At 39.8% G+C, this 26,641-nt stretch overlaps 4 protein-coding genes across 26 annotated transcripts in view; 2 read left to right on the top strand and 2 right to left on the bottom strand.

Annotated features, from left to right (window-relative positions):
- abi1a (abl-interactor 1a) overlaps positions 1–1,341 on the top strand; it is a 47,284-nt gene extending 45,943 nt beyond the window's left edge. For all 15 annotated transcript variants that reach the window (XM_061965171.2, XM_061965175.2, XM_061965183.2 and 12 more), the window contains one exon: positions 49–1,341. In XM_061965171.2, the coding sequence (XP_061821155.1) occupies positions 49–224 (176 nt within the window). In that variant the 3' untranslated portion in view covers positions 225–1,341. The remainder of the gene's footprint in view (positions 1–48) is intronic.
- Positions 1,333–11,556, bottom strand: pdss1 (prenyl (decaprenyl) diphosphate synthase, subunit 1). Of its 2 annotated transcripts, none has more exons than XM_061965189.1 (11): positions 11,399–11,556; positions 7,541–7,596; positions 7,339–7,423; positions 7,138–7,268; positions 6,932–7,073; positions 6,752–6,863; positions 4,338–4,447; positions 4,177–4,257; positions 3,977–4,090; positions 3,840–3,920; positions 1,333–2,276 (listed from the first exon to the last, which is right to left on the bottom strand). In XM_061965189.1, exons 1-11 carry the CDS (start codon positions 11,552–11,554, stop codon positions 2,136–2,138), a joined length of 1,209 nt encoding a protein of 402 aa, XP_061821173.1. In that variant the 5' UTR covers positions 11,555–11,556; the 3' UTR covers positions 1,333–2,135. The 2 variants fall into 2 exon arrangements, with proteins under 2 accessions (XP_061821173.1, XP_061821172.1); XM_061965188.1 differs by having other exon boundaries at positions 7,339–7,462.
- LOC133609535 (protein adenylyltransferase SelO-like) lies at positions 11,190–26,641 on the top strand. Of its 6 annotated transcripts, XR_009815736.1 has the most exons (21): positions 11,867–12,167; positions 12,878–12,996; positions 14,103–14,231; positions 14,300–14,364; positions 15,401–15,457; positions 15,531–15,629; positions 15,990–16,057; positions 16,374–16,461; positions 16,524–16,593; positions 18,360–18,432; positions 18,500–18,583; positions 18,648–18,777; positions 18,842–18,886; positions 19,531–19,612; positions 20,946–21,038; positions 21,136–21,212; positions 21,288–21,331; positions 21,623–21,702; positions 21,763–21,915; positions 24,588–24,692; positions 26,252–26,641. XR_009815736.1 is itself a non-coding variant. In XM_061965170.1 (20 exons), the coding sequence occupies exons 1-19, from the start codon at positions 11,642–11,644 to the stop codon at positions 21,883–21,885; spliced, it is 1,539 nt and encodes a 512-aa protein (XP_061821154.1). In that variant the 5' UTR covers positions 11,190–11,641; the 3' UTR covers positions 21,886–21,915; positions 24,588–26,641. The 6 variants fall into 6 exon arrangements, 3 of the variants coding, with proteins under 3 accessions (XP_061821154.1, XP_061821151.1, XP_061821152.1); XM_061965170.1 differs by lacking the exon at positions 11,867–12,167 and adding an exon at positions 11,190–11,654 and having other exon boundaries at positions 24,588–26,641; XR_009815737.1 differs by having other exon boundaries at positions 21,747–21,915; positions 24,588–26,641.
- The window catches only part of apbb1ip (amyloid beta (A4) precursor protein-binding, family B, member 1 interacting protein), a 45,070-nt gene continuing 39,790 nt past the window's right edge, over positions 21,362–26,641 (bottom strand). For all 3 annotated transcript variants that reach the window (XM_061965166.2, XM_061965165.2, XM_061965164.1), the window contains 7 exons: positions 26,429–26,503; positions 26,217–26,360; positions 26,036–26,146; positions 24,718–24,816; positions 24,537–24,645; positions 23,183–23,241; positions 21,362–23,101 (listed from right to left, as the gene is read on the bottom strand). In XM_061965166.2, coding sequence (XP_061821150.1) covers positions 22,295–23,101; positions 23,183–23,241; positions 24,537–24,645; positions 24,718–24,816; positions 26,036–26,146; positions 26,217–26,360; positions 26,429–26,503 — 1,404 coding nt within the window. In that variant the 3' untranslated portion in view covers positions 21,362–22,294. The remainder of the gene's footprint in view (positions 23,102–23,182; positions 23,242–24,536; positions 24,646–24,717; positions 24,817–26,035; positions 26,147–26,216; positions 26,361–26,428; positions 26,504–26,641) is intronic.

The raw sequence follows: 26,641 nt of genomic DNA on the forward strand, positions 1-26,641 counted from the left end.
AAAAAAAAAACGTTGACTGAATTCCCTTCTTTTATTTTTCCTCCCCAGTGGTGGCCATCTACGACTACTCTAGAGACAAGGAAGACGAGCTGTCCTTCATGGAGGGCTCCATCATCTACGTGGTGAAGAAGAACGATGATGGCTGGTACGAAGGCGTCAGCAACGGCGTCACCGGCCTGTTCCCCGGCAACTACGTGGAGAGCATCATACACTACGCCGACTGAGGTGCCGCTCAAACTTTGCCAGAATGTTCTCTCCTTTCACGGTTTGCAAGTTAAGACGACAACGTCTCGGTTTGTCTATTTCGGTGTTTTCTGGGCGGGTGGGCGACATCTTAACGTGGAACATTTTCTTAGCAAGTCTGCCTGCTCCTGCGTGTCAACAACCGAAAGATGGCGTCAGTATTGGATCTCTCAAAAGGTCACAACGGAGCCTTTGGTTGTTGGCCGTCTCCTTTTGCTGTAAATCCAGTGAATGTCCAATGATTACGATCCTTGACGCATCATTCCATCTCAACACTTCCTTCCCGGTTGTGGCGGGTCTTTTGTAAGCATGCGAACCTTCACAATATTACCTTCAGTTTGTTATTGCCATTATGTTGTACATTAATTTACCGTGTTTTTTGTTTCGGAATTTGTATTGCTGTTGAATCACTGAACTTTTAAGGAGACGCAAAGGGAGATTTCAGAGCCTCAAACTGAAACCAGGGGTGCTGTCACACTAGTGCTCTTTTCACTCCATTTAAATCCAGTTCAAGTTCCCCTCATCACTTTGTTCAGGTGTGAACGCAGTAAACTAATCTGGGTTGACATCTTGGCTAACGTTCTCTGTAAGCATGTTAACATTTAGAACTTATGGGTAAGAAGGCTTGTGACGTCACATTTCGTCATCTATAGTAGGAATTCAAACTCGTGCTTTTTCCCTCGCTGGAAGTAAGAAATTAGAGAATATTATTTTTTGGAACGAGCTCTCACGTCAAAGCCTGTCCGACAGGAAGTAAACCTAATGAAACCGCCCCCATCCGGTTAGCTTGCAGCTAGCAGGTCGCCCGATTGCCGAGCGTCGTCGTCTATATTTATTTAAAGATGTACTGTATCCGGCTAAATTGGTTAAAATCTAGAGAGACAAGCGGTAAAAAAAATGGATGGATAAATAATTACAAGTAATCGACTTGGTGTCATATGTGGTTTCTCACCGTCCTCCCCCGGACACCATCTTCCGGTGTGCAGTATTATTGTCCAATAACAGAGGAACGTGACGTCACGTGGTGTGCGACGCATTCATGTCTGCTTGGATTTTTCGCTACTATTTCAGAAAAAATACATAAGCCGATAGAGGGGGGAAGGTTTATTACATTTGTGAAAAAGCACCCAAACATTCCGCATTTGAAGAAAATGATTAAAATAACCAACCACTTTTTTTTAAATAGCTTGCCGTGCTGCCATGATAAAATCTCGTAAGTTCCCACTCAGGTGTTTGCCATCTCAGACCATGCCTTGTATCGTTTTGTCACTTTTTTTTTTTTTTTGCTTTTGTGAATCTTCCATCAACAAATTCAGACTCGGTGTCTTGGATACTGAAATTTCTCTGCCCTTCATTTGTATGTAAAATATGTTGATTAAAAATAATGTACAGCCTTTTATAATAAACAATTATATGTACAACAACAACATGTGGTAATTGATTGGGAGTTCTAACTGAACATATGGAGGTAATGACAGGTATGGAAACATTTGTTTTTATTGAGCAGTACTTGCATATGTTAAGGCTGTTATTGTTGCAGGACACTTGGCGGAGCACATGACATAATGATCCTTTCAAGTGTGCATGACAAGCTTCGGTGGGGTTTGGTAAGTACACACATTTGGGTTACAGTACAGTACGCGGCATCATAGCTCAGTGCTTTGCCAATATTTCCTTAACTACTTAAATAACAATAAACGCACACTTACACATATTTTGTACACCTGCCTTGTATTGTGTACCTCGCATGTACGTTGACGCGACTCACTCTGGTGTACGTTGGTAGAGGTAGAAAGAGTCACAGGACGTCAATGATTGACGTCTTCACACTGATTTCCTGCCTCGCTGTAGCCAAGGCAGGAGGAGGGTGTTAGCTGCCACAATGTGAGGCGTCACTTGTCTCTGGTGAGCACCATCTCGGTTAGCCTGATGAGGGCGTCCCGCTCCGCCGATGGTCGCAACATGCTGATGTGTCTGATGGCCTCTTGGCAGTAGCGCTGCGCCAGGAAGTTGGTCTGCTGCACGCCGTCGCTCTGTGCGGGAACATTACATATTACATTAGTGTCAGTTTAAGCTTATTTGCCTATATTTTACTTGTATTTTATCCAGATTAGGGATGTCTAAATTGCAGCCTGCAGCACATTCTAAAAATACTATTATAAAAAACAAAGTAGAATAAAAGAGCAAATACTGTATGTGTAAAGTTATAGGAAAAAATTTAAATGTTGACACTAAAAACTGAGGATGCACTTTTTTTTTTCCAATCCAGTATCGATACAGATAACTTCCTGCTTCTCAAGAACGATACCGATAACCGATTAACTTAACTGTAAATGTAATCTGTGCACATGGACACATTTCTTTAGGGCAGCTTCTTTAGCAAAGGCTTAAACTGTGTGTTTCATTCGTGCCAGGAAGTTCAAGTTAAAGTACCACTGCTAGTCACACACACACACTAGGTGTGGTGAAATTACCCTCTGCATTTGACCCATCCCCTTGTTCCACCCCCTGGGAGGTGAGGGGAGCAGTGAGCAGCAGCAGTGGCTGCGCTCGGGAATCATTTTGGTGATTTAACCCCCAATTGATGCTGAGTGCCAAGCGGGGAGGTAATGGGTCCCATTTTTATAGTCTTTGGTATGATTCGGCTGGGGTTTGAACTCACGACTTACAGATCTCAGGGCGGACACTCTAACCAGAAGGCCACTGAGCAGTTTTAAAGTCGACATTTGCTAGTTCCGAGTCAGAATTTCAACTGGAACGCCCCTCAAGGTCGGATTTCTGACTCGGAAAGTCGGAGCATTTACACCACCCCCAAGTTCGTTTCATTGATGGCTGCGCCGGATGTAAACAATGATATCCAATTTCTATAATGTCCGTTATTAGCACTTTTATTTAGTTTTTGTCGCAGTAAATCAGCCATATACAAAGTATTTTTGTACGTTTATATATGGTAAATTCACTGAAGGGTAAACTACATTTATTTCATGTGGTATATACGTTCTACATAGTCTGTTTTCTCTACATCCACTGTGTTTGAAGGTTGCAAAAAGAGTGCATATTTTCCCATAAGTGGTTTATATTCAGACAAGGCAAGCGCAAAAATAGCTTTTTCATGGATGTGGCAGTTTTGATTTCTGGCGTCGTAACTGGAACGCTCTCAAAACAGCAGTGGCGTCATTCCCAGCTCCGACTTCTCACTTCCCAGGTAAATGGAACGCATCAACTTTGAGGTGTTGAAGCGTGATGTTTTTTTCCTCCTCACTGAATGTTTGCAGAACAGTCGGTGCAAAAAGCACACAAAATGTCTTCCTCTGAAACAGTAAAGGAGTCCCAAACTACTGTTGCGATGTTTGTTTACAGTGAGCTCAGAAGAAGTTTATGACACAACCCTACCCCACCTACAAGCACAGTAAAGGTAATCTCGCCTAATTGGAGGGGTTTTGTCTTTTACTTTAAAAAATATGTAAAATATTGGCTTTGAATATAAAATATATCAAAATAACCCATGCATTCTTTGATTTTTCAGTTTGCGGCCCTCAGAAAAAAAAGTTTACACACCCCTGTTCTAGATAAAGTTAATGTATTTTAGCTTATACCTGGATGACGTACTGCCAGGCTTGGGCAACGTCTCCTTTGGAGCTGAAGCGTCGCATGATCATGGCGTGTAGCTCAGGAAACTGAAAGTAACAGTGTATTAATAATGTCTAAACGGATGTCACCTGTGAGGCCTTACCTGCTGACAAGCAAAGAGAACTGGTCCCGTGGCTAAGCCCAACTTGAGGTCCGCCGCCGAGGGCTTCCCCAGCTGACTGGCGCCTGTGGTGAAGTCCAACACGTCGTCCACCAGCTACACAGAGGAGAACCAACCAAGCGGTTCGCTTTGGTCAACTAGGATTCCGCTTGTGTCCCAAAACTTTTGTCCACATCGCTTACCTGAAAAGCGATGCCAACGTTCTTCCCGTACTGGTACGCTATTTCATGAACGTCCGGATCAGAATTGACCAAGATTGACACCTTGAGGGCGAGGGACAAATGTATAAAAAAAACAGGACGCAGGGATGAAGCGTAGAAATTATGAGACAGAACGTACATACTGCTTTGCAACTGTTGGCGATCAGGCTGGCTGTCTTCTTGAAGGTTTTCTCCAGGTAGTGTTTAAAACGCTCGTTCTCATTCTCCTTGGAGCCCAGCTGCATGAACTCACCTGCGAGACAGGGTTAGTGAGTATTTTCACCATTTTATGCATGCTGGGTAAAGTTGAATGCTGTTTAGATTGAAGTTTATTTGGTCAGTGTTTCTCATACATTCCCGCCACAAGTAAATTACCAAACTCCTTCAGTTTGGTAATTTAGTGCCTCTAAATAGAAATTAATTTGCTGTTTCAAGTCAATTTAGTTTGGTTAAACTCTCCTTTCCTAAATGTTTGTACAAGTTTCAAATGATCGCAATGCTAATTTGTTAGCCTGTCAATGAGCTTGTCCATTGTATGTTAGCATTGCCCTAACAGCATAAAAGACAACCTTTACCCTGTATGGTTGCATTGCTTTTTCCCCAGTCTATACCAAACTGTATTGTTGACTAAACACAATTCCTACATGTGTATATTATCGTACTTTCCTTTGTGTGCTTAGTTTTACAGTAACTTATTTTTGGAAACCAAAAAACGACCTCAATTTGGAAGTTTTTCATTTCTGATTAAGGAAGGACTGTTTACCTATCCATCCATCCATCCATTTTCAAGCAGGGCAGAATAATGCATGTAAATAAACCAGGGGTGTACAAAGTGCAGCCTGTGTTACATTGTAGTAATAAAGTAAGCAGTAACGATTGGAAAAATACAGCTAAATGACATCATGCAACAAGAAAAAGATATGTTGATACTAATTAACAGATATGTGTCTTAATATATGCATAACGTTTTTTAGCCTTTTTAAAAAATACATACAGTGCAACCTCGATTTTTGCGAACTTATCGGTTTACAAACATTCAGATAGCGCCAAATATGCCGCTGTGTGCGAACCATGTCCTGCCGGGAGCCTTTTTGTGCTTTCTCGTATTAAAGAGCTTGAGGAAGCAGGCTTCATGCCACAACAATTTTTTAACTGTGATGATAGCGGACTTTTCTGGAAAGAGATGCCAAAGCAGAAAAGACTATCTCTCGTTCAGTGGCGCGGCCTTCAAAGAACACTCAGTCCTTCCACCCGCCCCCTCTCTTCTCTCCCTGTCTATTTCTATCCTCATGAGCCAAAGGAGCAGCTAACGAGAGGCCCTTTGGCGAGGTTAATTTACTGTATGTGGTTTTCACTTTTTAAAAGGTTTATTATTGTGGCACTATGGCTGTTAAAGTTCAGGATTTATGTGATTTCTGATCGTTTGTGGGGGCACCCAAGAGACTTTTGTGTGTGCGCGCATACAGGACAGTTTATCTCATCGTTGTTCAGGCTTGTTAATAAAGAGACGTCGATCCATCACCGACTTATTATGTTTGTTTGCTATACAGTACTGTATAGCACTTTATATTGTGTTCATTGTACCAACCTTCACTAAAATATGGACTTTTATCGATGCTGGAACCCATTATTCATATTTACATTGTTTCTTATAGAAAAAATTAGCTTCACTATACAAACTTTTCGATTTCACAAGAACAAATTAAGTTCCTAAATCGAAGTTCCACTGTATGTGATAGACAGTTATGCAAATGATACAATATTGTCATATTGATAGTACACCACAGGCCTCGGGCCCGCCACCATAAATGGTCAATTTGCGGGAAACATACAGAAGTATTATTGTAGTAAAATTATTTGCAAATGCATATCTCAATCCGTGCATTTGTAATCCAATTGTCTGTCTTGATCTGTGTAAGAAAAAAAAAAAGTGTCTATATTTTGATGTGTGTATGTCTGTGTATTCAGATTTTTGTGAAGCACGAACCCTGATTGGCGGTCTTTTTAAACATGACTTTTGCCATATAAGACTTGTGTCCATGCAGCGATCTTACATGTAAACCCACTCATGTTATTCTGTGTTTAAGCCACCACATTAGACTCTCCTGATCACTGGCGCTAAGTAAAAGTTAATGTTTTAGCAGTAACCTAGTTGTCAGAAGTATTTTTGTCTTCTTCAAATAAGTTATCAGTAATGTTATCTGTGAACAAGTTAGGTTTTCTCTGCTGTGTGTAACGGAGTGTAAATGTGGTGGCTTCAACACAAAATAACATGAGTAGGTGCAAAGCGCCGACTAGTGGTGAGTATAGGGAAAGGAAAGGTGACGTTGCAGACAGACAAGTCTTTTTACACTTTCAGATCGCTGCACAAACAATACCGACAAATTAGTACACGGACACATGAATCGAATTACAGACGCACACATTTGCAAATACTTTTGCTACAATAATACTTCTGTAGAAACACTGCTAGTGATGTGTAATGAGTGTGTAATAGTGTAATGACGATGTTTTGCGCACATAGTGATATGATAATATGTCATATCAGCACAAATACCTCTGACGAGGTCTTCGATGACCTGAGACAACACTTTGACCACGGTGATGTTCCCAATGCGAGCCAGAGCCATGGAGGCGGCTGACAGGATGAAGTCTCCTGCTAAAATGGCCTAAAGGACAATTAACACAACAATCAACCACACGCACTAACAAGAGTCAGCGTTTCTATCTCGCTGACCTTTTTCTCCCCCCACATGTCGTTAATGGTCCTCTTCCCCCTCCGCTTGTCCGAGCCGTCGATGACGTCGTCGTGCACCAGGCTGGCCGTGTGGATCATCTCTGAGATCATGGCGACGGCACGCTGGCCTGGGAGCAAGTCCCTGGAGATGATCATACACTGATTAAACACTACTACGTGATAGTTAATAACTACTGTGTGTGTACCCTGCTCTGTTGCTGTGGATGTTGAGAGCACGTGCCATCAGGACCACAATCATAGGCCGGATGGCTTTGCCCTTGCCGTCAAAGTAGTAGTCACATAAAGACTTGAGCTCTTCTTTGGACACAAACAGTTCCTGTGAGTATGACAATGCATCTTCTCATTTAAATACAATCTAATGTTAAAAATGTGTTTGTATTACTTACCTTTTTGATGTCGTCATATAAACTTGCTAAATCTTTTTGGGCTAACGTGAAGGGGTCTTTCAACTTGGCGTCGCTGTGTATGTTCCTACAGGGGCATGATGGATACAACAGGCGGGGTTTGTGTCTGGATAAATAAACACGCACATATTATTTCTCATTCAACAGTAACACCAAAATAATATTTTTCAAAAAAAAGTCTCACCTGGCGAGAGATAACGTGTACCCCTGCAGGACCCTCTGCTTTGGTTGTAATGAGAGCTGCACAAACACAAAGGACATTAATTTGTATTTTTGAAGCATTTTCTTATTTTTGATGCTCATAATAAAACTCAGGTCCACCATGTCATCTTGTAATTAGGGCTGTCAAATTATTATTTTTTTAAATCAGATTAATCACATTTTGGAATTTGGATTATTCATGATCAAACACAGGTATTTAATCGCTTGCATGATTACAATTAGCTGAAGAAAATACCGCAATATTGTACATAAATGCAATTTTATTGTTAGAATGTCATCCAGGAACGTTTTTGACCGTTTTACTTGAATGCATGTCATTTTTTTGCACAACAATTGTTAATAGTTTTATTTAAAGTTCTTTTAGGCTGTATTTTGGAGTGAATTTTGCCAGACAGCGCTGGAACCTATCTCAGCTGCATTCGGGCGGAAGGCGGGGTACACCCTGGACAAGTCGCCACCTCATCACAGGGCCAACACAGATAGACAGACAACATTCACACACTAGGGACCATTTAGTGTTGCCAATCAACCTATCCCCAGGTGCATGTCTTTGGAGGTGGGAGGAAGCCGGAGTACCCGGAGGAAACCCACGCAGTAAATCATCTAAATTAACATACCGTATTTTCCGCACTATAAGGCGCACCGGATTATAAGGCGCACCTTCAATGAGTACCCGGAGGGAACCCACGCAGTCACGGGGAGAACACGCAAACTCCACACAGAAAGATCCCGAGCCCGGGATTGAACTCAGGACCTTCGTATTGTGAGGCACATGCACTAACCCCTTGTTCCACCGTGCTGCCCACCGACAGCAATATTTAAAATATCTATGTCCTACTAATAACAGGTAGAAAACAAATGCATTTTATTTCAAATATTAGTTTGTTCCTAAGATTGAAACAGTTTCCATCAAATAGAAATATATTTTCAAAATTAAAGATGTGTTTTTGTTTTTTTTACAAAATGATAAAACACTAGAGCAGTGGTTCTTAACCTTGTTGGAGGTACCGAACCCCACCAGTTTCATATGCGCATTCACCGAACCCTTCTTTAGTGAAAAATAAAATGTTTTTTTTTTTGTCAAATTCAAGACAAAGTTAAATGTTTTTGGTAACACTTTAGTATGGGGAACATATTCGAAGTAACACAAACTTAATTTAGAGTTTTTTGGACACTAGGGGAACATATTCTAAGTAACAAAGACTTAATTTAGAGTTATTTGGTTAGGGTTAGGGCCAGGGTTAGAGGGTGAGGGTTATAATAAAGCCATGCCGAATAAGGCATTAATAAGTACTTAATAATGACTAGTTAAGAGCCAATATGTTACTAATTTGCATGTTAATAAGCAACTAATTAATGGTGAATATGCTCCCCATACTAAAGTGTTACCATGTTTTTTTTTACTGGTGCTCAAAATGAACCGTGCATGAACATCACCTTGTTCAAACAACAAAACCAACACAGTGCATAAACTCACAACAAATTACACACCTGCAAATCAGTCTGACTTCTGCTGTTGTCGTATCCGTAATACGCCGATAGGGAGAAGTTGTTTTTTTTACACGATGAGTCGGGTGTGTTTTGACCTCCGCCAAACCCCTGAGCCCGACTCACCGAACCCCTAGGGTTCGATCGAACCCAGGTTAAAAATCACTGCACTAGAGCTAATGTTAGTATATTATCCTCAGTCTGGAGTCGGACCCCCGCTCCAAGGGCCCAGGCTTAGACTGAATTTTTTTTTTCTCCCCCCCACCCCCCAGCGTTTACCTGTTTCTCACCTTTTTTGTAAGGGGCGCCGGAAGTTGGCAGACCCGTCAGCGATCCCGTTCTGTCTCCCTGTAATGTTTGTCTTCTCTTTAATGGGATTGTGCTGAAAATCTTAATTTCCCCTCGGGGATTAATAAAGTACCGTATTTTTCGGACTATAAGTCGCAGTTTTGTTCATAGTTTGGCCGGGGGTGCGACTTATACTCAGGAGCGACTTATGTGTGAAATTATTAACACATTACCGTAAAATATCAAATAATATTATTTAGCTCATTCACATGAGAGACTAGACGTATAAGATTTCATGGGATTTAGCGATTAGGAGTGACAGATTGTTTGGTAAACGTATAGCATGTTCTATATGTTATAGTTATTTGAATGACTCTTACCATAATATGTTACGTTAACATACCAGGCACGTTCTCAGTTGGTTATTTATGCCTCATATAACGTACACTTATTCAGCCTGTTGTTCACTATTCTTTATTTATTTTAAATTGCCTTTCAAATGTCTATTCTCGGTGTTGGGTTTTATCATATAAATTTCCCCAAAAAATGCACCTTATACTCCAGTGCGACTTACTGTATGTGTTTTTTTCCTTCTTTATTATGCATTTTCGGCCGGTGCGACTTATACTCCGAAAAATACGGTATTTCTGATTTTGATTCTGATTATGCTATTTACACTTTGTATAGCTTTGGTTGATTAAAATGCCTAAGCTGTATAAGGAGCTTAATTACATACAAAAACAATATATTGTCATCGTAATTACCAACTTATGTCAAAATAGCAAAAATCTGTGAAAATAAAGCTGTAAAACGATTAATGAAAAGACATATTGTTAACCACATATTATGAGGTAATAAATAAATAAATGAATTGACACTAGTACAGTGGTTCTTAACCTGGGTTCGATCGAACCCTAGGGGTTCGGCGGAGCCTCCGCCGCGGAGGTCAAGACACACCCGACTCATCGTGCAAATAAAAACGTCTCCCTATCGACGTATTATGGATACCCCCAAACAATGTTCCCTTTAATTTTCCATATGCGTGAGCAAACGTAAAAACTCCTTGAGCATTCAGTGGAGCACATGTGAGCGACGTCAGACGTGCACATGCACTGTGGCCACACCAGCAGCACACCCTTCCCAAACCTGACTAAATAACAAGTTAAATGTTTTATTATCATAATCAAATGACAGCAGTCATTTCCATGAGATTATTTTCTAATATAGGTGTTTTGGCCCACTAACAATGACAAAAAATATTGTTTTTCATGAGCTGGGCATTAGTATTGTATGTCTGGGTGGAGTTCCTGCTTTGGAAATAATTTGTACCCCTTTCAGATATCGCATTTAGTTCCCCACTAAAACATTCACATGTTGCACAATGAGATGTAAACATGGGATCATGTGTACATTCATTTTTACAAACTTTGTTTGTAAAATATATCTTTATTAGTATTTCTTTAATATAATAACATCATTTCATGATTAATATTTAGGATAAGTTGATTGGCAACACTAAATTGGCCCTAGTGTGTGGATGTGAGTGTGAATGTTGTCTGTCTATCTGTGTTGGCCCTGTGATGAGGTGGCGACTTGTCCAGGGTGTACCCCGCCTTCCGCCCGATTGTAGCTGAGATAGGCTCCAGCACCCCCCGCGACCCCAAAGGGAATAAGCGGTAGAAAAATGGATGGATGGATGAAGAATTTTTTTGTATTTTTCACTAAAGAAGGGTTCGGTGAATGCGCATATGAAACTGGTGGGGTTCGGTACCTCCAACAAGGTTAAGAACCACTGCACTAGTAGAAGTAACAAGGTGTACTTCCGGTTATCTAACCTCAGGTTATGACCTCTGACATGAGGTTAGGGTGCAGTACGTGACACTCGTACACTTACAAGACCGGAAGCATCAACAGTATTCCGTCCTTCGTAGGCTTCCAAAGCGCCCTAATGAGAAGTAGGGCTGACTGACCGCGCTTTTCTATTTCGGAGGAAACATTTGACCTTCCTGATGGCGACTCCCATCCCGGCGGCGGGCACACTCACCTCGTCACCCGGCCCGGAGCTCCTGCTCGCCCGCCCACCAGACACAGCAGAGACGGACGTCGGCCTAACGCCATAGCGCCACTGTGTTTCTAGTAAACTCGTCCCGGCGCTGCTAACTATCCACCTCTGGTATTGCCGCCACAGTGGGGCCGCCATGTTCGCCCAGTCGCGTGCGGCAGCGGGACCCGGAAGAGGAAGTTAGCTAGTGACGTATTCTCGTAACTTGCATCTGTCTCGGAAATTATGCTTGTGTGCTGTAAGATAAACCTGACTGCCTTATGTGTAAACTAGCCACAAACTCAACGTTTATAGACTGTTTTGTTAAACGTGCCAATTTCCCCTAAAATTACCGTATTGTATTTAGACTGCGACGCCAGTGAGGAGGGTTAGCTAACAGCTAAATATTGCTAACAGCTAATTGTAGCATAACTCTATTTGTTATCCACAGTTAAGCGTAATAATATCAATGCCGGAGACAAATTAACTTATGTTGTCTTATGACTTCAATTATCTTCATTGATAAGGAGTGGACTGGAAATGTGGCGTCTTGCGGAAGTACCACTTTTCGCTGTGGTGACAGCAACTATCGTGACCATAGTCCACATGCAAGACTTTTGCCAAAAAGCGGATTTTGAGTGTCAAAGTCAGGATTTATCTCCGTCAGCCCAGCAGCCACTATCACAAAGCGTTAATTCCAGGTGGAATGCAAGTGTTTTGAAACTCATACAGAACCTGGACCACTTCAAAGTCTCAAATGAAAAGCTCATGGGTAGGAAACAGGTCATTGATTGATTGATTGAAACTTTTTTTAGTAGATTGCACAGTTCAGTACATATTCCGTACAATTGACCACTAAATGGTAACACCCGAATACGTTTTTCAACTTGTTTAAGTCGGCGTCCACGTAAATCAATTCATGGTACAAATATATACTATCATCATAATACAGTGATCACACAAATTAATCATCAGAGTATATACATTGAATTATTTACATTATTTACAATCCGGGGGGGTGAGATGAGGAGGGTTTGGTTGATAACAGCATACTTCAGTCATCAACAATTGCATCATCAGAGAAATTGGCATTGAAACAGTGTAGGTCTGACTTGGTAGGATATGTACAGTGAGCAGAGAACATAGTGAGTTCAGAAAGCATAGGAACAAGTATATACATTAGAAATACATTTGATTATTTACATTTGGTTATTTAAAATCCAGGGAGGTGGGATGTGGAAGAGGGAGTGTGTTAGTCAAGGGTTGAAGTTGCCTGGAGGTGTTGTTTTAGTGCGGTTTTGAAGGAGGATAGAGATGCACTTACTTTTACACCTGTTGGGAGTGCATTCCATATCGATGTGGCATAGAAGGAGAATGAGTTTAGACCTTTGTTAGATCGGAATCTGGGTTTAACGTGGTTTGTGGAACTTTAGTTATATGAACATGTTTGTGCGTCCCCTTTCTGATGGTTTCTTTATGCAGGGGCTTTTCCTATTGATGAAGTCCAGGGGAATTCAGTCCGCACTGTGAAGAACTGCGTCTTCTCTGAATCCATTCCGACTCCCCTGAAAGGCCCATTAAGATTGGCTGCGGTTTCAAAGGTGACAGAGCCATTATACATTTAAACTCCATTCTTAGGCCATGTCCACACGAACACAGAGAGTTTCAAAAACACATATTTGGGGTTAAAACAATCTCCATCCACACAAGTGTAGTTTCAAAACTCTGTGTGTCTACACACACACACGCATACACACCTGCTGTCATGCAGATTTTGTCCAATCGGAAACCTAGACGTGCAATGACATGTACATTATCTTTACAACCAGGCTGCACTACACAGAGCACTGGGAACATTATTAAAGAGTGAATGCACGCCTGTGCTGCTGAAACCCAGCACTCATAGAATTATAACGTGTTCAGCAACATGGTGATGTATTACATGTGCAGTGTACATTATTTCTAAAATCAGCACGCACTAACAAGCCAAGGAAACCATTTTGAATTTTGAATTTTAAAGCATTTAATCATGGATATAGTACATGTGTAATGAAGTGTATATTGTCTTTAACATCAGTACACACTACAAGGAGGATGCGACATTATTTTCTTTTTAGTTGTTTGGTCGCTTTTGTACAAAAATGGAAGCAACACACGTAAGTTAACTTCATGATTTGTCGCCAAACAAGGACTGAAACCATAAGATAATGTTGCACCTTTCTTATGACACGGAGCAAATAGTCTTGCTTGTCAAAATTGTCCAATCAGGTGGAGGTTCCACAGCAATCGTTTCCAAAACAGCTTGACTCATCAGCGCTGGCGGGAGTGTCGCAAAGCCTATTTTGATGTGTCTTTTTTTATTAATTTTGAGTGAAAAGAGCAGCATATTTACGTTCATACATACATTAAGTTCTCTTATAATTTGTTTAAAGACCGCAAGGCAGTGTTGTTGAGCTTGGAAATGACAGCGCACAACCGTGACGTCATCGCAAATCTCCGTTTGTGCCGTGTACACGCATACGCTCAGCGGAGAGTTTTGGATCTCTACATTTTGGGCAGCGTTTTTAAAGACAAAAGTATGCGTCTGCGTGTGGACATGAGGCCTAAATGCAGAGATAAGTATGCGTTTATTAAGTATCTGTGTTCGTGTGGACATGGCTTTAGTTACACTCAAATATGTATATTGCATTTAATCATGTATCTACAGGCTGTCATAGAAGGACTCTTAGATTTGGACATGGCTACGGTCCAGTCAGAGAGGTTTCTACAATATGTCAGTGGAGGAAGACGTCTACCAGAGTCTCAGCCTCTGACACATCGATATGGAGGCCATCAGGTAAAGTTTGAATACGATAAAATCTATGTGAGACTTTATTACTGTTTTTTGGTTTTCCTCCATGACAGTTTGGGTATTGGGCAGGTCAGCTAGGAGACGGACGAGCACATCTCCTTGGTCAGTATACCAACAGGTAAGATCTTATCTTTAGTTTATGTCAGGACTGTCCAAACTTATACCATTTTGATATGTTTCTCTTTTAAAACCAATAGATTTTTAACCCTTTGGGTTAAAAATCAAGTTTGGTAACTGTTAGACATCCTGTAAACCAGAAAGGGTAACCGTAATAAAAGTTTTAAAAGTAAGTCACTTGTTATTTATTTGTATTATTTATTTACTTTTAAGTCATAAATCTTTAGATCGACACATTTATCCGTCAATATAAAGTCAAATATTTATTTTAATGTTTTATGCCCTTTTTGTCAAAGGAAACCCTGTTTTTAATGGCATAAACACAAAATGTGCAATATTTCCCCATAAAAAAACTAGTGGAATATTTGATGTGAAGTAATTAGAGGCATGAACAGGTCAATTCATAACAACATTGATTTTCATTCATTATAATGTTTTGAGCAATAACAATTTAAAAAATACACTAAAGGTCTTGGGGACCCATGAGAGTGTTAAGAATAAGTCATTTATTTTATTATTATAATTTTTTTTTCAATCTTGAATCCCCATATCAACTTTAGATCTATTCATCCATTACAAAGTTGTTGTTTTTTATGTTTTATGCTATTTGTCAAACAAAACCTTGGTTTTGATATGGCAAACACACAAAATATGTAACATTTCCCTCAAAACATATTTCAAAGTGGAATATTTGATGTGAAGCAATTGGAACCTTAAGTAGGTCAATAATTCACAACATTGATATTGATTCATTATTGTTTTTTAGCAATGAATGTAAAAAAACCTAAAAAAACCAGCTTGGATGGCGGCTTCGTGTTATTCATTTCATAGTTTTCTCGTTACAGTACACCTGTTTGCGCTTTCATTCGACTTCTTATTCCATGTTTTGTTTTAGTTATAGTATTTCTAGGATATATCTTGGGCCATTAAAAAAAGTAGCCGCGGACTCCAAATGGCCCCCGGGCCGAACTTTGGACACCTCACGTTTATATTAACTTTTGATTTAAAGTATTGTAGGTATAATGTCTGTTTACCAGGAAAGGAGACACATGGGAACTGCAGCTGAAAGGTTCTGGAAAGACACCGTATTCGAGGTACCCCAAGTGTAAAACCTCAAAAATATGTTGGTCGTCCCTTTTATGAATGTCAGTCAACATTCCACGACAGGTCTGGAGACGGCCGAGCGGTGGTTCGCTCATCGCTTAGAGAGTTCCTTGGCAGCGAGGCCATGCACTTTCTCGGTGTGCCTACCAGCAGAGCTGCCTGGTGAGAAAGAAAGCACGCTATGCTTATATTAGAGTTTTTAAAAAATCACGTGGTTGCACTTCGCTATAAAATATAGGCTATGGCATATCTAGCATGAGTAGAGAAGTCTCAAGAATCCATGCCTAAAAATGCACATAAGTCCGGCATTTTGTTTAGAATGTGTTTTAAGGCTTGAACTTGTTCTGCCGATCTTTTCTGATGGCTACCAGATTTTATCCAGGTTTGCTGGATAGATGGGTGCAGCTAAAGTGTAAACATATGCTGTTTTCGTCACAGCGTGTGGGTGAAACAATGTGGCGATGTTTGATGACTTGCCAGAAAACAAAGCACGAGCAACACCAGTCTGTTCTTTGTTTTCAGTTTAGTTGTCAGTGAAGAGCCAGTGTTGAGGGATAAGTTCTATGACGGCAATGTGAAAACAGAAAGAGGTAACATTTGATTTGTAATCGTGTGTCTGTGATTAGAATTATTAGAAACATGTTGTGTCCAGGGTGTCCTCAAAGTCTGGATACATGGTTAAATCGTTAAAAACACATAATTTTTTAAAAGAAAACAATTTTATTAAATTCTAATGTTGATAAATAATATTTTCAACATGATTTCCGTGATTTTCAATGCATAATTTGATGCGCTTTGGTACTCATTCAATCTGGGAAAAAAAATAGATGAATAAAATAAATTCCCTATGAACCCAGACTTTATGGACACCCTGTAGTTGTTGCTCACGTGTTGTCGCCCCCTCAGGAGCTGTCGTACTGCGCTTAGCCAAGTCCTGGTTCCGGATTGGCTCGTTGGAGATTTTGTCTCAAAGCAAAGAGCTTGATCTTCTCAGGTGAGCTAGGCCTCACGATGCTGTTTTATTTATTGACTAACAAGATGTTTTGTGGATTTCAGACAGCTGCTCAATTTTGTCATAGAAGAGCACTTTCCTTCCATCCAGAAAAACGACCCTGATAAATATTTGGTAAGTCAAATATTAAATGAGGTGCATTTGCACATACAAATTATGTCTTTACTAACCAAGCTAAGCCTTCTTAGTGACCTTTGCTTACCTTTTTAAGGGTCAAAATATTAGAAAAACACTTCAGTATGATGCACTGCAAAATGGGGTTGTACGGTATACTGGTACTAATAAAGTACTGCTGTACTAATAAATTAAAAAAGCTACTATATTGCCTTTGAAAAATATCGGTACTTTTTTTTTTACTCCAATGGACATGATGAGCCAAGGCGCATGTAAGTCAACACACACACAGTACTTACAAGTGGAAATAGTGTGAAAACCGAAGAGGGAGAATAGACATATTTTGGCTTCAAAACTAATGATAAAAGGAAAGTTATAAACACTGAAAAATATTGAAGCGGTTCTTTAAAACACTGCTACCCAGCAGCCAGTGTTTTAGCTACGTCTAAATCACGAATCATTGCCTCCAGAGTGACAAATAAAGTATGATTCTTACAAGTATCATCCCTGCAGGACGAGGAATAGTTAAACATGTTTCTCTACAAACCGTAGGAGGATACAATAGCTAACCTACTCAGTGGCTTAGTGGTTAGAGTGTCCGTCCTGAGATCGGTAGGTTGGGAGTTCAAATCCCGGCCGAGTCATACCAAAGACTATAAAAATGGGACCCATTACCTCCCTGCTTGGCACTCAGCATCAAGGGTTGGAATTGGGGGTTAAATCACCAAAATGATTCCCGGGCGCAGCCACCGCTGCTGCCCACTGCTCCCCTCACCTCCCAGGGGGTGATCAAGGGTGATGGGTCAAATGCAGAGAATAATTTCGCCACACCTAGTGTGTGTGTGACAATCATTGGTACTTTTTTTTTCTTTTTTTTTTTTCTAACCGCTAACAACAAGCTAGCGCTCCTCAATGTGAACAAAAGGGTGGATCTATACTAATATCGACTGTAACGATGCCAAGTACAAGGGCCGTATCTACTCGATACTACAATGATTACGTCAATATTTTTTATTATTACAAAATCTCTTTGTATTTATTATTGTTTATAAACTCAGGAAATGCGTCCCTCGGCACAGGTTATTTTACTTTATTATGACCCTGTAACTACTTGGTATTGGATCCATGCCCAAATTTGTAATATCACCCAAAACGTATGTTAGTATCCAAACAACAGAAGAATAAGTGCTTATTACATTTTAACAGAAGTGTAGCTAGAACATGTTAAAACAGAAAGTAAACATGTATTAACAATACATGAAAATGTAGATTATAATCCATCCATTTTCTTCCGCTTGTCCCTCATAATTTTGACAAAATAATACAATAGAAAATGACACAATATGTTACTGCATACATCAGCAGCCAAATTAGGAGCCTTTGTAACCAGTTTGCTTACTTATTACTCAAAGAGAAGTTGTCTAGTATGTTCACTATCTTATTTACTGCCAAATGTGTTCTTTGATTGCAATATGAAAATAATGTTTAATGTATCATAAGATTTTCTGTTAAAATAAAAAAAGCCAAGCCAATGACTTTTTTTGGTCCTCTTTATTTTAAAAGTATCGAAACATATTTTGGTGCCACAATACTGGTATCAGTACAACACAAGTGCAAAGTGCAAGCACAATAATACACAACTTTTTAAATTAATCTTTGTAAGGGCATCAGGTCGCATTAGATTGTGTACCTAATGAAGTGGTCTGTGTTGTGTATTACCGGGTTTCTTTCCTTGTCTAACGAGAAGTGAATTGTTGTGTTTGTAGGCATTTTATTCCCGAGTGGTGAACGACACAGCACATCTAATAGCTCAGTGGATGTCTGTCGGCTTTGCTCACGGTAAGAAGCACATGTGACTCGATGTTGACATGTGTCACACGCGCATAGACTGACGTCGTCGTCATAGGCGTGTGCAACACGGACAACTTCAGCCTCCTGTCCATCACCATCGACTACGGTCCCTTTGGCTTCATGGAGTCTTACAACCCTGGTGCGTACCTCTAACTTCCCCACACCTCAGAGGGCGTCGTTTCACCCGTCGTCAACCGTCTCAGGTTTTGTCCCCAACACGTCGGACGACGAAGGAAGGTACAGCGTTGGAGAGCAGGCTAGTGTGGGCCTCTTCAACCTGGAGAAGCTGCTGGATGCTCTGAGGCCGATTCTCACAGCCGGACAACAAAAAGCGTAAGAAAGACCAGACAATTAACGACATACACAACAACCTAGTGCTCTCTTCTGTACCTTTTAGGGCGGAGACCGTCTTAAAGGGATATGTTGACATCTACAAGACAAGGTAAATCTATATATTAATGTACCGGTATGTATAGCGATGTCTCTCTACTTATTCACTATATTCACATCCAAATCGTGATTCTTATTCATCCCGATTCTTGAGTCATCATTTTCAAAAACGTATTAAAAAGAAATACAGACAAAGTTACTTTAAAAAGAATAAGAATCTATTTTTTGAAAATAAATTTTTAGGCTATCTCCATGTAACCAAAATGAGCTGTTGTAACTTTTAACCTGTTTTGAAAAAGTTTCATTATAATTATTATACAGAATAATACATTGCAAGAATTACTTTGAATTTAGAATAGTGTTAAATCTATTCTGAATCGAATTGTCACCCCAGGAATCAAAATTACATTGAATTTTAGACATCCAAAGATTCATACCTCTACTACCTGTCTATATATGTACAGTACCGGTATATATAGATAGTATATATGTACGTGTAACAGATGCCAGGTTGTGTGCTGTAAAATAGTGAAATACGTTGTGTAAACCACGCTCCCTGGCACATTAAGAGCGACTCTGGACAATGAGCTGACAGCCCAGCGTTTTGAGCTCAAATGTATCTGTATGTACAGTATATCTAAATTCATGTTTGTATGTAGCCATGTACCTTCTTATATATTCTTGTCATGTTGTTAGGATTCATCATTTATTCAAAGCCAAACTGGGACTCCTCGGTGACGATGTGGAAGATGATTACATTATTGCCTTCCTACTTAAGGTAAGTTCTTACCTACAATCCACTGGTAGATCAGAGGTACTCGAAGCTAATTTTTTAACGGCCCGTTGCAGATTTTAAAAATACAGTTACTGGTGGGGGGGTATTTTTTATTCCACACATAAAAAGTGGAATGAAGAGCTAACGGGTTCAATGTGTTCAGAAAAAGTTGAAATGTTACCACTAATACAAAGCTGACATTAAGGTTTTTTTCTTCAAAATAAAATCTTTACAGTTGTTCCTCAACTTAATTGGTTTTGTGATGGAGCTCTTAACTCAAAACACTCGTATCTCAAATTTGCAGCTCCCATTGAAATGAGTTGAAATCCATTTTAATTGGTGATTGGCTACCCACATCAGCACAATTTTAACATGTAAGATCATGCATTTTAAAAACCAAAACACATTTTTGGATATAACATTGTATAAAACAATACAATAGAATGTGCTACAAACTACTGTCATTTTTTATGCATTGTAGTAATGATAATAAATGTACAATAATTATTTTCAACAACAGAGGACAATATAACTTTACAGTAAAAAAAATCAAATTTAGAACATCTGTATGCATGTACAACTCTTAAAACCTTTTAGCATATCAGAATTTGGAAAGTTTTCATGGATAAATGTCTGCGGTTTAGAAATAATTTTAACATCCTTGGCTGGCGTTAGACTCATTCTGCTTTAGTACAGTGCAGACTCACAATGATACACTCAAATTTGCCAAGTTGGTAACATGCTCGGTCATGTTTTTGATGATTTAATTTTTTTAATTAAAAGAATCTCCACTGTCCTTCACACTCCGTTTCTCCCTGCCCGTGGGTTTGTTGATCTTTAGCTATAAGCTCATGCTAGGAACTAAGACCAGATGTTTTGTTTTGATCTCACGGGGTTCACTGTGACATTTACTACGCCAACTAATGGTAACGATGCTTGAAACTCACATTTTTGCTTGTAACTTAAAGCTTATCAATTAGCTGAAACACAGCTCTTATCTCCAAACACTGTTAGGTTGGAGCACTCTTAAGTTGAGGTACAAGTGTGCATTTTACTGGATTTGAGAATGAAAAATATGATAATGGTCATCCTTTGATTTGTTTTTAGTCTGTGGCCCTCAGTGGTAAAAAAAAAAAAAAAATTGATACCCATGTACTAGGTGTACACCTGTAAAATCTGACGAGATCCAATAAGATCATTTTTGTTCGGCACTGTTACCTTGTCATTGTCCACCATATTGAGGTAAAAATGCAACTTTGGGCCATTTTCAGCCCAAACTTTTGCTGCTGAAAATTCAGTGTATCACCAATAATACTATTCTATATGTTGTCTTCAGGTGATGGAGGACACGCAGGCTGACTTCACGATGGTCTTCAGACAGCTGAGTGAGGCTTCAGCGCTTCAGCTCCACAACCACAACTTCACACAGGTGCTCCAAGGTTTTAGCTTTGGAAATGATGCCAACTAATGTGAATGTTGTAATGGTTTTTGAAAACATATTTTATTGCTGCTCGTGGTGTTGATAGGCGTGGGCTCTGGAGGACTTGTCATCACTTGGATTCTTCTCTGACTGGCTGAGTGTGTACCTACAGCGCCTCCACAGGCAAGCGACACCATGGACAAGTTAATCAACTACGATTGAGTGCACGTCAGTGAGGTGTTTATGCTCTATGTGCAGGCAAGTGCGTGACAAAGATGTGCAGCGTCAAGCGAGGATGAAAGGTAAGCTGTTAAAAGTTATTTACACGTGTATATACACATTGCATTTAATACGTCAAGAACATAGAAAATGCTTAATCCATGCGCTGCATGGATTTGTACCAACAATTTACAGTCAAACACATCGTCTTGGATTACCTTTCACAGCTAAGACTGACAAGGCTTTCTTTACAAGGCCGATCTGCCACACCCACTATTGCGGATACGCTGATGTATCATAACAAGAGGCCAATTACGTATGGTTTAGCAATTCTGCAAAATGAACACGCAAAGCAGAATGTTGTGTACTTGCAGGCGTGAACCCACGATATGTGCTGAGGAACTGGATGGCAGAGTCAGCCATCAGGAAAGCAGAGAGGAATGATTTTTCAGAGGTAAACATCAGTACGCTGGCTTTTTATGTATTGTATTCATTTAGTCATTCTGCCCGCTAGGTGGAGCTGCTTCACCATATCCTTTCATCTCCGTTCATCATTCAAAGCTCAGCAGAGGCTGCAGGCTATGCAGGGAGACCTCCTAAGTGGGCCCAGACGTTAAAGGTCAGCTGCTCTTCGTGAGTGGTCTCCCCTAAGCGCCAACTTGCCAAAGTAAGAGAAATACACAATCTACTGAAACGTTTGATGTAGGCTTTACATTAGATCTTTATTCATCTTAAAAATGAATTATTGTATTACATTTTGAAATAATTGTATTATAGTTAAATGTTTTGCTGTCACTTGTCCTAATTATTTACCTCAATTAATTTACATTAAATAATGTTAGTACAAGCTTGAGTCTAATTACATAATTACATTATTTCTAGATTTAGACATTGAATTAAAATTCAAGTTATTTACAAAATGTTTTTGTAATAATCATTCAAATATGAATATTTACAAACCTTTGCAAATGTTTCAATGAACAATTTGCATCAGTTTAGCTTTGCAAGTCAAGATGGCCCCAAATTGTAAACATTAAGTCATCAGGCTAAGGGTGCTTCTTCTGCATAGCAAGCATCAGTTCTGACATAAAATCTCCACCACCTCCTCCTCCTCCATGCAGTGAGGGTGTAGTCCTCTTTGGTGGACGAGGAGGTACCTTCTTCAATGATCCAGAAGGTTTCAGTGGGACTCTCGTCGGGTTGACTGATGTTGTCGGAGGCGGTGGTGGAGGTGGTGGAAGTCCTCCGGTGAGTGGCGGTGGGGGTAAAAAGCCAGGATCTGGTGGTGGTGGAGGCAGGTCTATTGCCTTGAAACTAGGTGGAGGAAGAGTGTTAATAGGAGGAGGAGGAGGAGGAAGAGGAGTCTTGATGCGTGGAGGAATAGTGTTGATGGGCGGAGGAGGAAGAAAAGTGTTGATGGGTGGAGGAAGAGTCTTGATGGGCGGAGGAGGAGGAAGAAAAGTGTTGATGGGTGGAGGAAGAGTCTTGATGGGCGGAGGAGGAGGAAGAAAAGTGTTGATGGGTGGAGGAAGAGTCTTGATAGGCGGAGGAGGAGGAAGAAAAGTGTTGATGGGCGGAGGAGGAGGAGGAGGCAGCTGACCGGCGCCAGGAGCCGGAGGAGGTGGTGGGAGGAAGTCCGGTGGAGCCTCTGAGGTGTCCTCGATGGGTGGAGGAGGAAGGTTAACTATGGCAGGGGGAGGTGGAGGAAAGTTGGTGGGTAGATGTCGTTGCTGAGGGGAAGGTTTGGAGGATATCTTAGCCGCTAGTAGGGGAGGTGGCGGCGGTGGACAAGGAACATCAAGGTTTGCTGGTGGAGGAGGAGGTGGAGGTGGTGGTACGGGCAGAGCGTTGTCCTGTGAACGGGTGACATTAAGACATTGGAGTGAAATTTAGTTTTTTGCGTGCATGAAAAGTTGGAAACATCCTGAGTGTACCTTGGAAATGGATTGATGTGTGGCACTGTGCCCATTGGCCACCTGGCTAGATAATGTGTCTGCCACAAGGAAAAAGAGTTTAGGACATGTCCACACAAACATAGATATTTACTTGTAACCATTCAAATCATAATTTGACCTTGCCAAAACAATTCAGGGAAGATATTAGTTTACATAAAGTGATACATTGTGAAACGATTCAGTGAGTTGAAACATTCAGTGACTGTGAAATAAATACTCGATACAGGACACTGCACGTGAGAGCGACCAAATACCGGTGCCGATATATTGCATTTTGACATATCTGCATTGGCCTCTTTTAATCAGTATGCATCTTTTTTTTTTTTACTACTACATCAGCAGATTCAATGTGTACAGTTTTTTTTACTACTACATCAGCAGATTCAATATGTACACACATCAAAGCAGTATTTAGTATATATAACAAATAATTAGTGAAGTAGATAGAAATAACCCCTGCTGCAGCACCAGACCTTTTGCCCTACTTATGAAGAGATACTCATTTTGAGTATTCTAGAAATGTTCAATAACCAACATTTTAACAGTAGATATGCCTGCTACTTCTGCTTTTGTTTTTTAGCATAGCAATAATACAGTTTTAATGTAAAAAATTAAGTGAAACCAACATTTTTAGGTAGAATTAGCAGCATATTTAACTAATACTTTTGTGTTACTGTGGTCGCTGAGTGTGAAATCCCATTGAAACGTTTTGAAACTTTTATTAGTAGATTGCATAGTACAGTACATATTCCGTACAACTGACCACTAAATGGTAACACCCAAATAAGTTTTTAAAATTGTTTAAGTCTGGGTCCACGTAAATCAATTCATGGCGCCATAGTTGTTTCTAGAGATTTGTGGTGTTGCCATTGTATTTGACATATCCTACAAACATCTCTGTTTTTGCAAAGCCTAAGTGTTTACACACACTGGACCTCAATGGTGGCTTGTTTGTTTCTCGTTCGCCTGCGTGTATCAGTATCCATATAGACGACGTCATAGATGGGCAGCAGACTCTAATAACGTTTAACTTTATTTTTTTTAAATATATAAAGTCTGCCGTTTTTATTGTCCAGTATAGATCAAATCGATTAATTACCTTTTTAAAACGACATTAGATCAATATATATATTCTGGAAGGCCAACAAGCAGAGCACAGATCGATATACTTGAATCTTAGGAATATATAATATAATATTTTCAAATGGCATATTCATTTTTGGCCTCTTGTCCACATGCAAACATTGTTTTTTGTCCTTACAAACTGAGCTTTTGGAAAACTCCAGCAAGACTGGAGGTGTATTTAAGTGTGTGTGTTTTAACTGGTGCCTACTTTGTGTGGATGGACTGGAGCTTGATGGAATGCTGCATTTGGCCCACACAGAACCCATGACCACCTTCTTCTCTGCGACTTTGTAGTTGTCATACAAAGAGGTGCCGTACTGGAAGGAATGGAGAGACACAAATATGTTGTTGCCTATTACACACGGTGAGGAGAATAATAATCACAATACCTTTGCGACACGTATTCCAGTCACCCAGAGGTTCATGGTCCAAGCGTCGTCACAGCACATGTATTTGATGTACTCAGAGTCCTTCTGGATTTGAGGATGCTAAAGAGACACATGATCATTGTGTTTGTTTGGTCAGTACATAAGGGACTAACAGTATGACTAGCAGCCACAAAGGGGCAGTCTGCCCCATAAACCAAAGGAACAATTTAAGCAGAGACTTTTTGAAAAGACAAACCATTGATGCACCATTGATTATTTTCATTTCCAACATATTGTTACGTTTACGAGTTAAATAATGAAGCCATCCAGTTTGACAGGTGACATGTTTCAAAAAAACAGTTGTAATAACTTCAAGAGGAAGCTGTTGCTATTTTTAAAAATATATACAATTTAGTCCCATTTTACATTCATATCATTGATTATACTTTTTATACAGCGTTTATGACATATTTAACAATAAAGATGAATATTGACCTGTTTGTTACTTTTCACTTCTGCCACCTTTTAGGAAATCTATAATTTCAATAGGAAGTGTCACTTTTCACTTCTCTTTTCACATACTTCTACAAAAATGTATAATTTTTTCACATCATATAGTACCAACTCAAATTATGTAATTTCCTTTGACAAGATGTACAAAGTACCGTATTTTTCGGAGTATCAGTCGCACCGGCCGAATATGCATAATAAAGAAGGGAAAAAACATATATAAGTCGCACTGGAGTCGCATTTTTGGGGGACATTTATTTGATAAAACCCAACACCAAGAATAGACATTTGAAAGGCAATTTAAAAATAAATAAAGAATAGTGAACAGGCTGAATAAGTGTACGTTATATGAGGCATAAATAACCAACTGAGAACGTGCCTGGTATGTTAACGTAACATATTATGGTAAGAGTCATTCAAATAACTATAACATATAGAACATGCTATACGTTTACCAAACAATCTGTCACTCCTAATCGCTAAATCCCATGAAATCTTATACGTCTAGTCTCTTACGTGAATGAGCTAAATAATATTATTTGATATTTTACGGTAATGTGTTAATTTCACACATAAGTCGCTCCTGAGTATAAGTCGCACTCCCGGCCAAACTGAAAAAAACTGCGACTTATAGTCTGAAAAATACGGTATATGCATGTATGCATGTGTATATATACACACACTCATTTGATGTTAGTCAAGATATTTTTGTGCAGTCGTTGTTTTTATTATCGCCGTTTGAATTGTATTTAACAACAATGTGAGTCAGTAAAGCCTTAACTGGAGCCAAGTTTGGTTTTAATGGTTTGATTTAAAAATGTTGACTTACTTTGAGTACAAAGCAGAAGTCTGTAGGTGATTTGTATTTGGCCCTGAAGTCTTTGCCGTAGTACACGTTGATGTTGTCAAACTGCACAAAGCAGACCAGATCACGCGAAGACTGAAAGAAAATGAGTTTATTCAGACTTGGCAGTACACAAAACAAAACAAAACATGTCACTAACGCTGACCTTTGTCTTGCCTTTGGGTACGTAATAAATCCCAGAGGCTCTTAGCTGGAAAAGACGCTGCTTCCACGACTTTTTGCCGTCTTCTTTGAGGTGAAGAACCCCCTCCAGGTCGGGCACGATGATAGACGTCCCGCAGAAGTTCTCCTGTGTGGTCACAGGAGTTTAAAACGGGGCAGGAGGGTGAAAACAAAACACTTTTCTGTTGGAATCACCTTTATCAAGATCTCTTTGTCTTTGTTTTTCATGTCTTTTATGGTCTTCTTGTCCTTCTTCCACAAGTAGAACATCTGCAGGAGGAAAACTGAAGATTATGTTATGTCAAAGGTTAAAACTATTTAAAAATATGCAACGTACATATTGTATGTAAAATCTTAATAGTAAAAAAAAAAACATCCTTACAGAATCCATTAAATACGTCAATAATA

This window comes from Nerophis lumbriciformis, linkage group LG07 (assembly GCF_033978685.3).
Source record: "Nerophis lumbriciformis linkage group LG07, RoL_Nlum_v2.1, whole genome shotgun sequence".
In the NCBI taxonomy this organism is placed as follows: Eukaryota; Metazoa; Chordata; class Actinopteri; order Syngnathiformes; family Syngnathidae; genus Nerophis; species Nerophis lumbriciformis.